The sequence below is a fragment of the Lathyrus oleraceus genome, chromosome 1, assembly GCF_024323335.1.
Source record: "Lathyrus oleraceus cultivar Zhongwan6 chromosome 1, CAAS_Psat_ZW6_1.0, whole genome shotgun sequence".
Classification (NCBI taxonomy): domain Eukaryota; kingdom Viridiplantae; phylum Streptophyta; class Magnoliopsida; order Fabales; family Fabaceae; genus Lathyrus; species Lathyrus oleraceus.
Window position 1 is genome coordinate 96841529 of NC_066579.1, and position 12429 is coordinate 96853957.

Sequence of the window (12429 nt, forward strand, 5' to 3'; positions counted from 1 at the left end):
GATAAAAAGATAGAAAGATACTCGTTATGTTACTTTTAAAAACTCTCAACAATCGGTATTAAATATTTTCGATCAAGTTGTAGATATTTCTTTCCTCTTGTCAAGCTTTATTAAATTAGTTAAGAAAGGTATTATCATTATTATTTTTACTTAAAATAATATAAAATAGTCTATCTTATCACTTTGCATGGGACCATATGATATACAATATGTTGTGTAAGAAACTTAAAACATCATTCATTCAATCTTATATAAAGAACAAGTCCATACATATCAAAATCATAAATTTATTCAAGGTTTTGTCATTTACAATAAGCCATGTTAGTTTCTACAACAACACTTTGTGCACTCTTTTTCTTCCTATTCATCATCTTCAAATTCCACCATAGAAAAAAATGTTGCAAATATCCCATTTTTAGAGAATATCCTTTTCTAGGCATGTTACCAACAATCCTTTGGAACTTATGGAATATTCATGATTTCATAACTGAGGCACTGAAAAAGCACCATAGAGGCACTGCTGAGTTCATGGGACCTTGGTTTACCAACATGAACTATTTGGTCACTAGTGATCCCATCAACGTGCATCACATGATGAGCAAGTGTTTCGATAACTACGTGAAAGGTTCTGAGTTTCGTGATATTTTTGAAGCATTCGGAGATGGAATATTTGTCGCGGATTCGGAGACATGGAAATATAACAGATCTCTTTTTCACTCGGTTTTCAAGCAAAGAGGCTTTGAACTTTTTCAAGAGAAAATCATTAAAAACAAGCTGGAGAGAAGCTTGATTCCTGTGTTGGATCATGTTCAACAACAAGGGTCGGTGGTGGATTTACAAGATGTATTCAGTCGTTTCACATTCGACAACATTTGTTCGGTAGTTCTCGGATGTGATCCGAATTGTCTTTCCATTGAATTTCCTGAGATTGCTTGTGAGAAGGCTTTTGACCAAATTGAAGAATGCATATTCTATAGACATGCTATTCCAAAAAGTTTTTGGATGTTTCAGAAGCTTCTTCAAGTTGGTCAAGAGAAAAAAATGACAAAAGCATATAAAGAATTTGATCAATTTATATATGCTAATATAGAGTCCAAAAGAGAGGATTTAAAAAAAGGTATAAAAAATATTGAAATGGAAGACTTGTTAACAACTTTCATGAAAGTAGAGAAGGGGTCACAAGTAGTAGTTCATGATGACAAGTTTCTAAGAGATGTTGCTTTCAATCTCTTTGTAGCCGGAAGAGATACAATAACTTCAGCACTCACATGGCTGTTTTATCTTATTGCTACACATCCTTTAGTAGAAGCTAAAATTCTTCAAGAGATTAAAGAAAATTTTGGAGGTATTAATATTGAAAAAAAGTTAGGAGTTGATGAGGTGAAAAAGCTAGTTTATCTTCATGGTGCTATATGTGAGGCTGTGAGGCTTTTTCCTCCTATACCTTTTGAGAGAAAGCAAGCAATAAAAGATGATATACTTCCAAGTGGCCACGTTGTTAATCCTAATACAACTATATTATTTTCTTTGTATTCAATGGGGAGAGTTGAAGAGACATGGGGAAAAGATTGCTTGGAGTTCAAGCCAGAGAGATGGATATCTGAGAGAGGAGGGATTGTTCATGAACCATCTTATAAGTTCATTAGTTTCAATGCTGGACCTAGAACTTGTTTGGGAAAGGACTTGTCGTTCATTCAAATTAAGATGGTGGCAGTTGCTATTTTGTGCAGATATCATATCCAAGTAGTAAAAGGCCATATTCCTATCCCAAATCTTTCAATTGTACTTCTTATGAAGAATGGTTTGAAGGTTAGGATAACAAAAAGAGAAATTTGATGGAAATATCCATATGACATATTTGGACAATATTGTCTCTTTATTTGTGTATTAGAAAACTATTAAGAGTTTGTATAGTAAGATCAAAATAAGGCTATTTTTTAGCTTTTCATCTCCCATCAATAAAAAGAACTTTGTTTGATTGATAATTATTTGAAGTAGCTTTTAGTTTTTTATTTTTATCTTTATTATTTTAATTAAAACTTACTTTTATATTTATTAATTTTGGCTTTTTCTTTTGAACAATAATGTAAGTGATTTTTATTTATTAATTTTGGCTCTTTCTTTTGAACAATAATGTAAGTGATTTTTATTTATTAATTTTCTATGGCATGTAATTTGATCTATTTAACTAAAAAATTTAGAAGTTAAATTTTCTTTATTTGAAAAATATATATAGCTTGTTTGGTGTATGTTAGACTATGGTCTTTATTTATGATCTCTTCGTACCCTATTTATTCATCTGATTTCTTCTCACCCTTACTTATGAACAGTAGCATTCCCTTGCTATCTAGGAACTTCATAGAAAATTTAAATTGAGTGAGTATCAAGTAAATGTCAAAATCAAATAAATAGGCAACCAATTCTCTTTAATGCTTAATTCATGAATTGACATAGCATTGCATCTTAGGCCCAAACATTTAAAACTTGTCTGTTTTTTTCATTTGGAGTGTTGCACGTATTTATGGAAGGAAAATATACTTTGATTCTATATTTGATAGATTATTTTAGGCTCTTTCTGATAATGTTAATATCTGAATTGATTGTAGATAAATTATAATTTAGAAATTTATTATGATTAAAACTAAATTGTTTAGTAAACATTTATTTTAGGAGATAACAATTTTTATAATTTTTATAATTGGTTATAAGTTACTTCTTTATGTGTGTAATTTTTATTTTTAATTTATATTAATTTTTCTATTTCTTATTAATCTATATGTGTATTTTTTTTTAAAGAGAGAGTTGCTACCTCTCCTCTTTGAAGAAAATAATTCAAATGGGACATGCTAAATATATGTTTCCCTTTAATAAAACATTCGTCCTTAATATGTTAAAATCCAATAAAAATAAAAATAGGGAAAATGTTCTTTCCATGATGGGGTGTGCCCCGAACTCTGCAAATTCGAAAATGTTATTTTCGTTTTTGGAGATGTATTTGTTGGGGGAGATTTTTCACTAGGGAGCATTGAACATAGTGGGACTTCTTTTCTAGAGCAACCTCTTTGTGAGAGACACACCACATATTCACCTAAAACCTTAAGGTGATAGGTGAGTGGGTTCTCTCACTTATAAATGCTCAAGTCTCCACATTATCAACCAATGTGGGACTATTATCCACACTACTCACACTTGACACATTCTCAACAGTATCTAGACGCACTTAAAATTATACGAGTCTTCATATTTTTTTGTATACATTCTATTTTGATCCAAAAATATTCAGAGTTATACATCTGTATATTTTTTAGAAGTATCTGGAGATGCATCTCCGAAAACAGTTGTTAAATAAAACAACTCAGTGAATAAAAACACTATAAATAAGTAGTATAAAGATTGTTCCGCATATGCATCTTTGGAAATGTCAAGCGGGAAATATGATAAAAACACCACTTTATATGTTCTTGTCCTTCATGATCAAAGGGAGTTTCTCTTTGAAAATCTTTAAAAAAATTCTTCCATTATCAATCAATTTTTCAACATCAAAACATCATGATTGAACTTTATCACATCAAAGGGAGCAAAAGAGGTTGAAATTTAAGGTAAAGTTCATTCATTTCATCCCTCATTACTTGCACTTATGTGTTTTTTTAACTAAAAATATGAATGTTAAGTTTGGATATGTATCGCCGAACAAAGTTTGATGTGGTCCAGAGATATATCTCCAGATTTACCTGATAGTTTGAGTTTTAAACTTATTTTTCTGTAATTTGTGGTATTAGATATGGTGCACCCGGATATGTTTTCCAAAGCTATTGTAATGATGGATGCTAAATCGAATAAAGTGTAACATAATGTTAAATTGGATGAAGTGAATGATGATGTTAAACTGATTGCTAGACCGGTTATTATCGAGGTAGATTTTTGTGAATAATTTACAAATAAATAAGAGTTTATTGTTCGTGAACATATATTACAATGGGCATGCATGGAGGCTGGGAAATTAGGATTTGGTGTTGTAATCGAAAGGTCTGGCAATGGTTTTGATAAAAGATAAGCATTTGTAACAATGAGATGTGAAAGAAATGACAGGTACCATCCACAGATTAGGAATTTGAAACGTGATGACACAGGATCCAGAAAATGTGAGTGTCTGTTTAAATTGTGTGGATGCCTTAAGGCGAATGATACCTGGAAATTTAATGTAATTTTTGGTATACATTCTGGTATACATAATCATGCCTTGACGGAAAAGTTTGTTGGTCATCCCATTGTATGTCACCTTATTTCATAGGAGAAAGAACTTGTTTCAGATATGACATTAAACATGGTGGCACCGAAAAATATACTTGCAATTTTGAAATGGAAAAGACCTCAAAATGTTTATAATATCAACCATGTATACAATGTGTGTGCCCGAAACAACAAGGCGGCAAGAGGTCCAAGATTTGAAATCAACAATTCTTGAAGCTTTTGGAGGATGACCATTATGTTTCTATGTATAGAGTTTGTGAGGATAATGTCACAGTTCAAGATATATTTTAGACTCATCATAATTCCATCAAGTTGTTCAACACATTTCCCACTATATTCATAATTGATTCAACATACAAAAAAAACAAGTATATACTTCTACTCCTGTAAATTATCGGTGTTACTTCTACGAATATGACTTTTTTAATCGATTTTGCATTTTTGGAATCTGAAAAAGAAGATAATGTCACATGGGCTTTGGAAATGTGAAAAACTATGTTGAAGGACCAAGAAAATTGTTGGTGTAAGCCCTAGAGGTCAATACTTTTGGTACTTGTATCAAATTATTTATTAATAATAAAAGGTTTTTTCTTTATTATGTTTGTCTAATAAATTCCCTAGAATAGATAGTCCGTTTAATGTATCAAGTGTGACTTAATCATGAGATCACATTAAACATAAGGACATTATTCTTAAAGTATCCATAGTCGAGATTTATTATGAAGTGGGATAACATTAAAGCATTAAGACTATTATATAAATAGACTGATGATCACATCTCATGGATCATGGATAAGGAGTTACCAAGTCTTAAACATAGGTATGAATATTAAGAGTAATATTTATACTAGATTGACCCGCTATGAGAATACTATATAGAATGTTATGCAAAGTGTCATAAGTTATTCTCATGGTGATAATGATGTATAACACCCTTCGACCTGAAACCACTATGAACCCTAGATGTAGAGTCGAGTGCCTTATTGCTGATCAAACATTGTCCGTAACTGGATGACCATAAAGACAGTTTATGGGTACTCCACGAAGCATGTCAAGGGACATGAGTGACCTAGATGAAATTTTCCCATCCTGCGTAACAGGATAAATGTCTATGGACCCAATATTGAACTGGACAAGGATGACACGGTTTATGCCTTGTGTTCAATATAGACATAAGGGCAAAAGGGTAATTGTACACATAAGTATTATCACAAAAGGATTTGTCAGATCACATGACATTTTCATGTCTTGGGTAACAGTGATGTGTTGCTAGATACCGCTCACTGTTTATTATGTTAAATACATGATTTAATATAATTGTCAATGCCGCGAAAACCTACAGGGTCACACACAAAAGGACGGATTGATGAGAGAGAGAGTAACTAAGGAATACCGTAATGTACGGTGCACTTAAGTGAATTGTAGAACATCGTAAGGTACGGTGTACTTAAGTAGAATAAGAAATATGGTAAGGTACCACGCGCTTAAGTGATTTTGGCATATTATAAGATATGAGCCACATACACTTGAGTGGGCTTTTTTTAGCTTGCAACCCACACAAGTGGTTCTATAAATAGAACCCTTGTGTAGAAGCATTTGTGCAGTTGCAAAATTTTTTTTTCTCTCTCTCTCACTCACTCAAAACTTTCATTCGTAGCAACTAGCACCATCTTATTAATATTATTTTTTGTATTTTATGAACACTGATGTATGATTTACCAACAATTTGTTCGACCTTCCATCTTATTAATGAATGACTCGTATGTATGGCCTATTGTAGATATTATTTAAAAATGATTTATAATATATTATAATGTATTATTTGTTAATGTTGAAAAGTTTTTCAAAATTACTATCAAGGGATGCAGGAAGTTTGTTCAGAATTTCAAATTCGAACTCACCCCATTTTTAACCATCTTGCGATAGAACACGGATTCAAGCCAACATAATGGGATTATCCTTGAAATCCATATTTTAATAGAAATATATTTAGAGATTACTATATATTTAGTAAATATAGAGTGTCTTTTTGATGAGGTAATTTTATTATAAAATAAATACGTGTCAAATATAGAGGGTCTCTTTGATAAAGTAATTTTATTAGAAAATAAATATATTATAATTTTTTAACATTAGGAAGATTTTTTTATTTTTTAATTTCAAAAAAATCTCTGAACAATACACGCCTCTAACAGAAATGTCAATTATTTCATCATAAGTTGCAAAGAATATATGTGCTCGTGACACGTCATCAACATGCACCATATGCATACGAGATGCCATCAATTTCTTGTCAATATCACCTGAATTCAACATTCATTTATTAATTTTCTTTAATTCGAATTTTGAATATTCAATATATTGGCATGTATGTTGCCTATTCCACGCATTGGGAGAAAAGTTATAATACGAAACATCCATTTTCACGAGGTTATGAATAATCAATATATAGTTGTGGAAATATTGAAAAACATTTAATATTCATAGACAGTAATAGGCTATGTACTACTAGTACATAAAATGATCATACCTTGCTGGTATAAAAAATAATATCGAAATAGAAGCAAAATATTTTACAAACCAAGAGAAAAAAAAATTAAAAATTCTTAAAATAAATCATTAAATAACATTTTAACATTTTAGTAAAATTCATTATTATTTGAAGGAATTTTAAATGAATAAAAAAAACTTACATTCAATAAAAAATACGAAATATTATTAAAATGATGAAAATCTTTGAAAAATTCCAAATGAGATCTAAAATAAAGGAATTTAAAATTTCTGTTTCATTATCTAAAATTTTAAATTAGTTATTACCAATCTCTAAATCTTTATAAATTGATATTTATAGTTTTTTTGAAAGTTTAAATAACTTTTAAAAAATTTCAAAAATTATAAATTAGTGCTTATTATATTTAAATTTTACAATAGGCTAAGTTACATGATGCTAAGTTTCAATATATTATAAGTCATTTTTAAATAATATCTACAATAGGCCATACATACGAGTCATTCATTAATAAGATGGAAGGTCGAACAAATTGTTGGTAAATCATACATCAGTGTTCATTAAATACAAAAAATAATATTGAAACTGCACAACTTACTCTGATATCAACCTTATCCTTATAATCTATATTGAAACTTAGCATCTAGAACCATGCCAGAAGTGGTCAAACGAGTTATTATACATTGTCTTATGCAAAATTCAAAGTTTCAAGTATTCTTTTCACTCACCGCTAAAGCTTCACAACTGTTGGCTTCAATCGACTATCTCACTGCCACTTTGGCATCCTCTATCGACTTTCACACTACTTTCTAGCATTGTGATTTTTGGAAATATTGAAATATGTCTCTTTCTCTTCATCTTTTTAGGTTTTAAAACATGCTTCTACAATTTTCTACGGACGCAGAAGCGCAAAAAAAAAACAAAGTAAACAAAAGTTCCAAAATTAAAACTCACATATTTATTGTGGTTTGACACTTTCATACATACATCTACAACTTCTCAAAAAAATTATATAACTACTCAACTTGTAACTGTTACAAGGAAAAATTACAAATCCTCGTACAATTTAAATTTTTACAAGGAGAAAATGACAAACTCTCAACTATAATTTTGGACAAAAATTTCAAACCTTTTAAACTATAAAATTTTTACGGAAAAATTGCAAATCCTCTCAACTATAACTTTTGCATAGAAAAATTATAACCCTCTCATTACACAGATCAGTCCTAGCCCAATTACACCCCCACAAAACTAAAGTTGTTATGCCTAAGAAAACTAAAATTAACTCTTTATATTTATATTAGCAATCTACTTATTTTTCTTCATTTTATTCAATGTGGTACTTAGATGAATACTCATTTTGACATAACACATCCTCCATTCATTCAAAGTCTCACATTTTTTTCACTTTGTTCCCCGCTTATATAATCTTAATAATGTCAAACCATTGAATGTCATTTAATGATCTAGATTGCACCAACATTTTCTATGGAGGAAAAGGCATATAAACTTGTATAAAATAATGTTTGATTCATTTGTAGTTCACATCAGAGAAACAATGAACTCTTCTTATCCATGTCCAATTAGAATAAATTCTAACCTAGTTATAGTTTACTACGAAAAGGGACCTATTTTAATTTGTTTAGGATCAATAACTATCTTACAATGTCTGATTTAAAGGATTAATTAGATCAAATAAATTTTCATCTCAACCACTGCGACATAAGAAGAATGATCAATTTTGAGTATCTTTGTTCGTCATTCAAGGATGACAAACATGTTCAACTCACCAACATGCAACTTCAAAATGACGTTGGTGCAAGAATTGTGTTCTTCATATTAGGTCACTAATGTACCATGAGACTAATGATTTAAATGTTGCCTTGATTATATTTTTTCTGCTATATGCTCAAGCTTGATTCTTCCCTACATTTGATGAAATTAAGTGTGCTTCGTTGACCATGATAAAGAAGTAACTAGTTTGACCAATCTACACTTTTGAATTGATATTTTTAATTTATGTTAATGTATTTTTTTGTGTTGTTGATCTATTATTTTGTTGAATTATATTTGATTTAGTTTATTATTTATATTTTAGATCTTTTTCCTTCAAGTTATTCAAGTTTTTATTCTTGAATCTAGGGCTGCAAATGAACCAAACCAACTCGAAAATAGTTCGAGACTCGATTCGATAATTAATTCGTTGGACTTGGTTCATGAACCAAATGAGTCGAACTTGAGCTCAAAACTAAGTTCGTAAAATAAATGAGCTGAACTTGAGCTATGTATAGTTCGACTCGTTAGGTTCATGAGTCGACTCGGTTATATATATATATATATATATATATATATATATATATATATATATATATATATATATATATATATATATATATATATATATATATATATATATATATATATATATATATATATATATATATATATATATATATATATATATATATATATATATATATATATATATATAGATTTTAATCCTTTTAACTTATCAAATTAAATATTTTAAAGATACTTGTGACATTTTTTTATACAAAGTAAAATACTTCTAACTCAAAAAAAAAACATAATGCACCGTGACTTTTAATTTTAAAGTGCCATTTTAAACTATTTCTAAATTTGTTTTTTAAACTACCACTTTAAAAATAACGTTTTTTAAATATTGTATCATTTATATGATTTAATTTGTATCCTTTTATATTATTTTTTACTTTATTATTATTATTAACTATTTTTAAGATTTTAAATATGCCCATTTATTAGTATTGCATTTCCCAAAAGCAAAACCTTTAGTATTCCTTTTTAGTAATGTAATTTTTGTTTTTAAAAATCTGTCAAATATAATAAAAAAATTTAAATTTTAAAAAATGACTTTTTAGTCCGTGAAGTAAACAAACTGAACCTAATGAACTGAACCTAACGAGTTGAACCGAGTTGTTCAAGAACTTAAAACGAGTCGAATTCGAGCTTAAAAGAAGTTCGTGTCGAACTCGAGTCGAGTTTCAAACTGAACCAATTCTTATCGAGTCGAGTCGAGCTGACGACGGATTCGACTTGACTCGACTCATTTCCAGCCCTACTTGAATCTAAACACTTACAAATACTAGACATTCTAAAATCCAAATAATATTTAGGTTTTAAAAAAACTTCCGAAAAACTTGCATAATTAAATAATAAGTTCACTTTTTTTATAATGTGACCTTAATGTAAACTTAGCACTAATAATTTACATATAAAGTTATTGAAAAATTATTTTAAAACGTTTTTTTGATCATTAATTAAAAAAATGATTTTAAACAAACAAAAGAATATAAATTATCTCATGACACATAACGACTAAAGCCCTATTATACCCACAAGACTAGAATTGTTATGGTGAAGAAAACTCAAATTAACTCTATTTATTTATACTTACACTATATATTTTTTTCTTTTTATTCAATGTAAAACTTGGATGAATATCCACTTTGACCTAACACATTGTATTCTTGTTCATGATATAGTCCATAATATTCTAATGGAGGCTAAGAATACATCAAGACAAAAGAGATGTAGGAGAAAATGGAGTAGTTCCCTTGCTACATGGTATGATGTATATTCTTTAGGATATTTTGATATTATGTATTTGTACACAACATTATCTATTATGTATTTCGACTATAATATTACCTTTTGATTATACTACTACGTATTAATGTCATGTTATGGTTTTTGTTTATGTTTTTGTAATTTGAGGGATCAAATATCAACCAAATATGATTTTAATATAAAATATAGTTTCATATTATAGAATCTAAACTCATATTGACGGGTGATTTACATGTTACGAGTTCTAGAATCTGAACACGTGTTAAAGAGTGTTATGCATATTTCAGATTATATAATTTGAAAATCGTCAAACAATTCATTTTTATTAAGTGTTCTAGATTGCGTCAATACTTTATGTAGAGTAAAATGAACAAAACTTTGTATATGCTAATGTTTGGTTCATTTGTAATTCATATTAGATAAACAATGTAGTCTTCTTATTCATTTCCAATCAGAAGAAATTCTAACATAACTTCAATTTACTAAAAAAAAGGGGCATATTCCCATTTCTTGTTTTGATTAATAACTATGTTACAATGTCTTATTTGAATGGCTAATTAGATCAAATGAATAGTCATCTCAACAACTACGACACAAGATGAATGGTCAATTTTAAGTATCTTCGTTCATCATTCAACGATGATAGACATGTTCATCTCACTAACATTTAACTTCAAAACAACGATGATGAAAGAAACATGTTTTTAATATTTGGTCAGTTATGTACCATGATATCGGTTAATTTAGACGTTACCTTAATCATATTTGTTTCTGCTATATGTGTTGAATTGTAATTCCTTGTGTCGAAGCAAGTTGCTCGACAAAAGTAAGAAAGTGTCGAATTACTTAGGTGTCAAAATATCGAAGAGTATCTCGACAGTGATGTTAGACTTAGCTTTATTTGTTTGTTTAGCTGAGTTAGTTAGGTTAGTTTTGAGTCTTGCTTGAGAAGCAAGCAAACCCAAAATCTATAAATAGGGAGCAATCCCCATTATTATAAACACTTGAATTTTGTAGTTGCAAAAGAAATAAAGAATTACAGTTTATAAGCATAGAGAAACTCTGCAGAATCAATTCATTTTCTTTCCCCTCTCGATAAACCCTAACCCTTTTCTTTCCTCAATTCAATTTTCTTTTCTTGTTTTCATCATCATTATGCAGTGATACAATCTTACAAACAAGGTTGGTTGATTCACTCAAGTGAAGAGTGAAGAACAAGAGAGAATTTGATCGATTGATTGAATCTTGTTCATCAAGATTGAGTCGGAATTACTCAAAGTCTTGAGTTTAATTCTAACATCTGGTATCAGAGCACTGACTGAGCGATTTGTGGGAAGCAAAACACGATGGTGATGAATCATCTGAACGGACATTTTCCGGCGAGTCTCCCAATTCTGAAGAATCTGAATTACCAGAATTGGTGCAAGAAAATAAAGATTATATTTTTCTATCAAGATCTTTTGGGATTTTGTGAAAGAGGGAGTGACACCGCTTATAGAAAATGCGGCGGATAAAGAAAAAGTTGCACACAAAGAATTGAAGAAGAAAGATTATAAAGCTCTCTTTAAAATCCATCAATATGTTGATTATGATAATTTTGAAAAGGTTAGTGATGTTGAATCAACTAAAGAAGCATGGAAAACTCTTGAAAAGTCATTTGGAGGCGGAGAGAAGGTGAAAGAGGCGAGATTACAAACTCACAAAAGAACGTATGAATTGCTTCAAATGGCAGACAATGAAAGCATAACTGATTTCTCCACTAGGGTTACAAAAATGGTGAATGAAATCAAGGTATGTGGATAAGTGTTGACATCAAGATCAGTTGTTTCAAAGATCTTAAGGTTATTGGCTCCAAAGTTCTACCACGTGGTAGTAGCCATAGAAGAGTTGAAAGATTTGTCAGCATTGACAAAGGAAGAGCTTCAAGGGACGCTTGAATCTCATGAACAAAGAATGGCTGAAAGAGCTACAAGAAAGTTGAAGAGAGATGTGACTTTGCATGTGCAATCATCAAGAGAAAGGAAAGGAAAAGGGTAGTGGCTAAAAAAAAGGTAAAAGAG

General features: G+C 29.8%; 1 protein-coding gene across 1 annotated transcript; it reads left to right on the forward strand.

Moving 5' to 3' along the window:
• The first annotated feature begins 248 nt into the window (after positions 1-248).
• LOC127118993 (alkane hydroxylase MAH1) lies at positions 249-1985 on the forward strand. The gene has a single exon (XM_051049208.1). It carries the CDS (start codon positions 319-321, stop codon positions 1834-1836), a length of 1518 nt encoding a protein of 505 aa, XP_050905165.1. The 5' UTR covers positions 249-318; the 3' UTR covers positions 1837-1985.
• The last annotated feature ends 10444 nt before the right edge of the window (positions 1986-12429 follow it).

Coding starts and splice junctions, on each gene's coding strand:
- LOC127118993 (XM_051049208.1), top strand. CDS start 319: ATGTTAGTTTCTACAACAACACTTTGTGCACTCTTTTTCTTCCTATTC.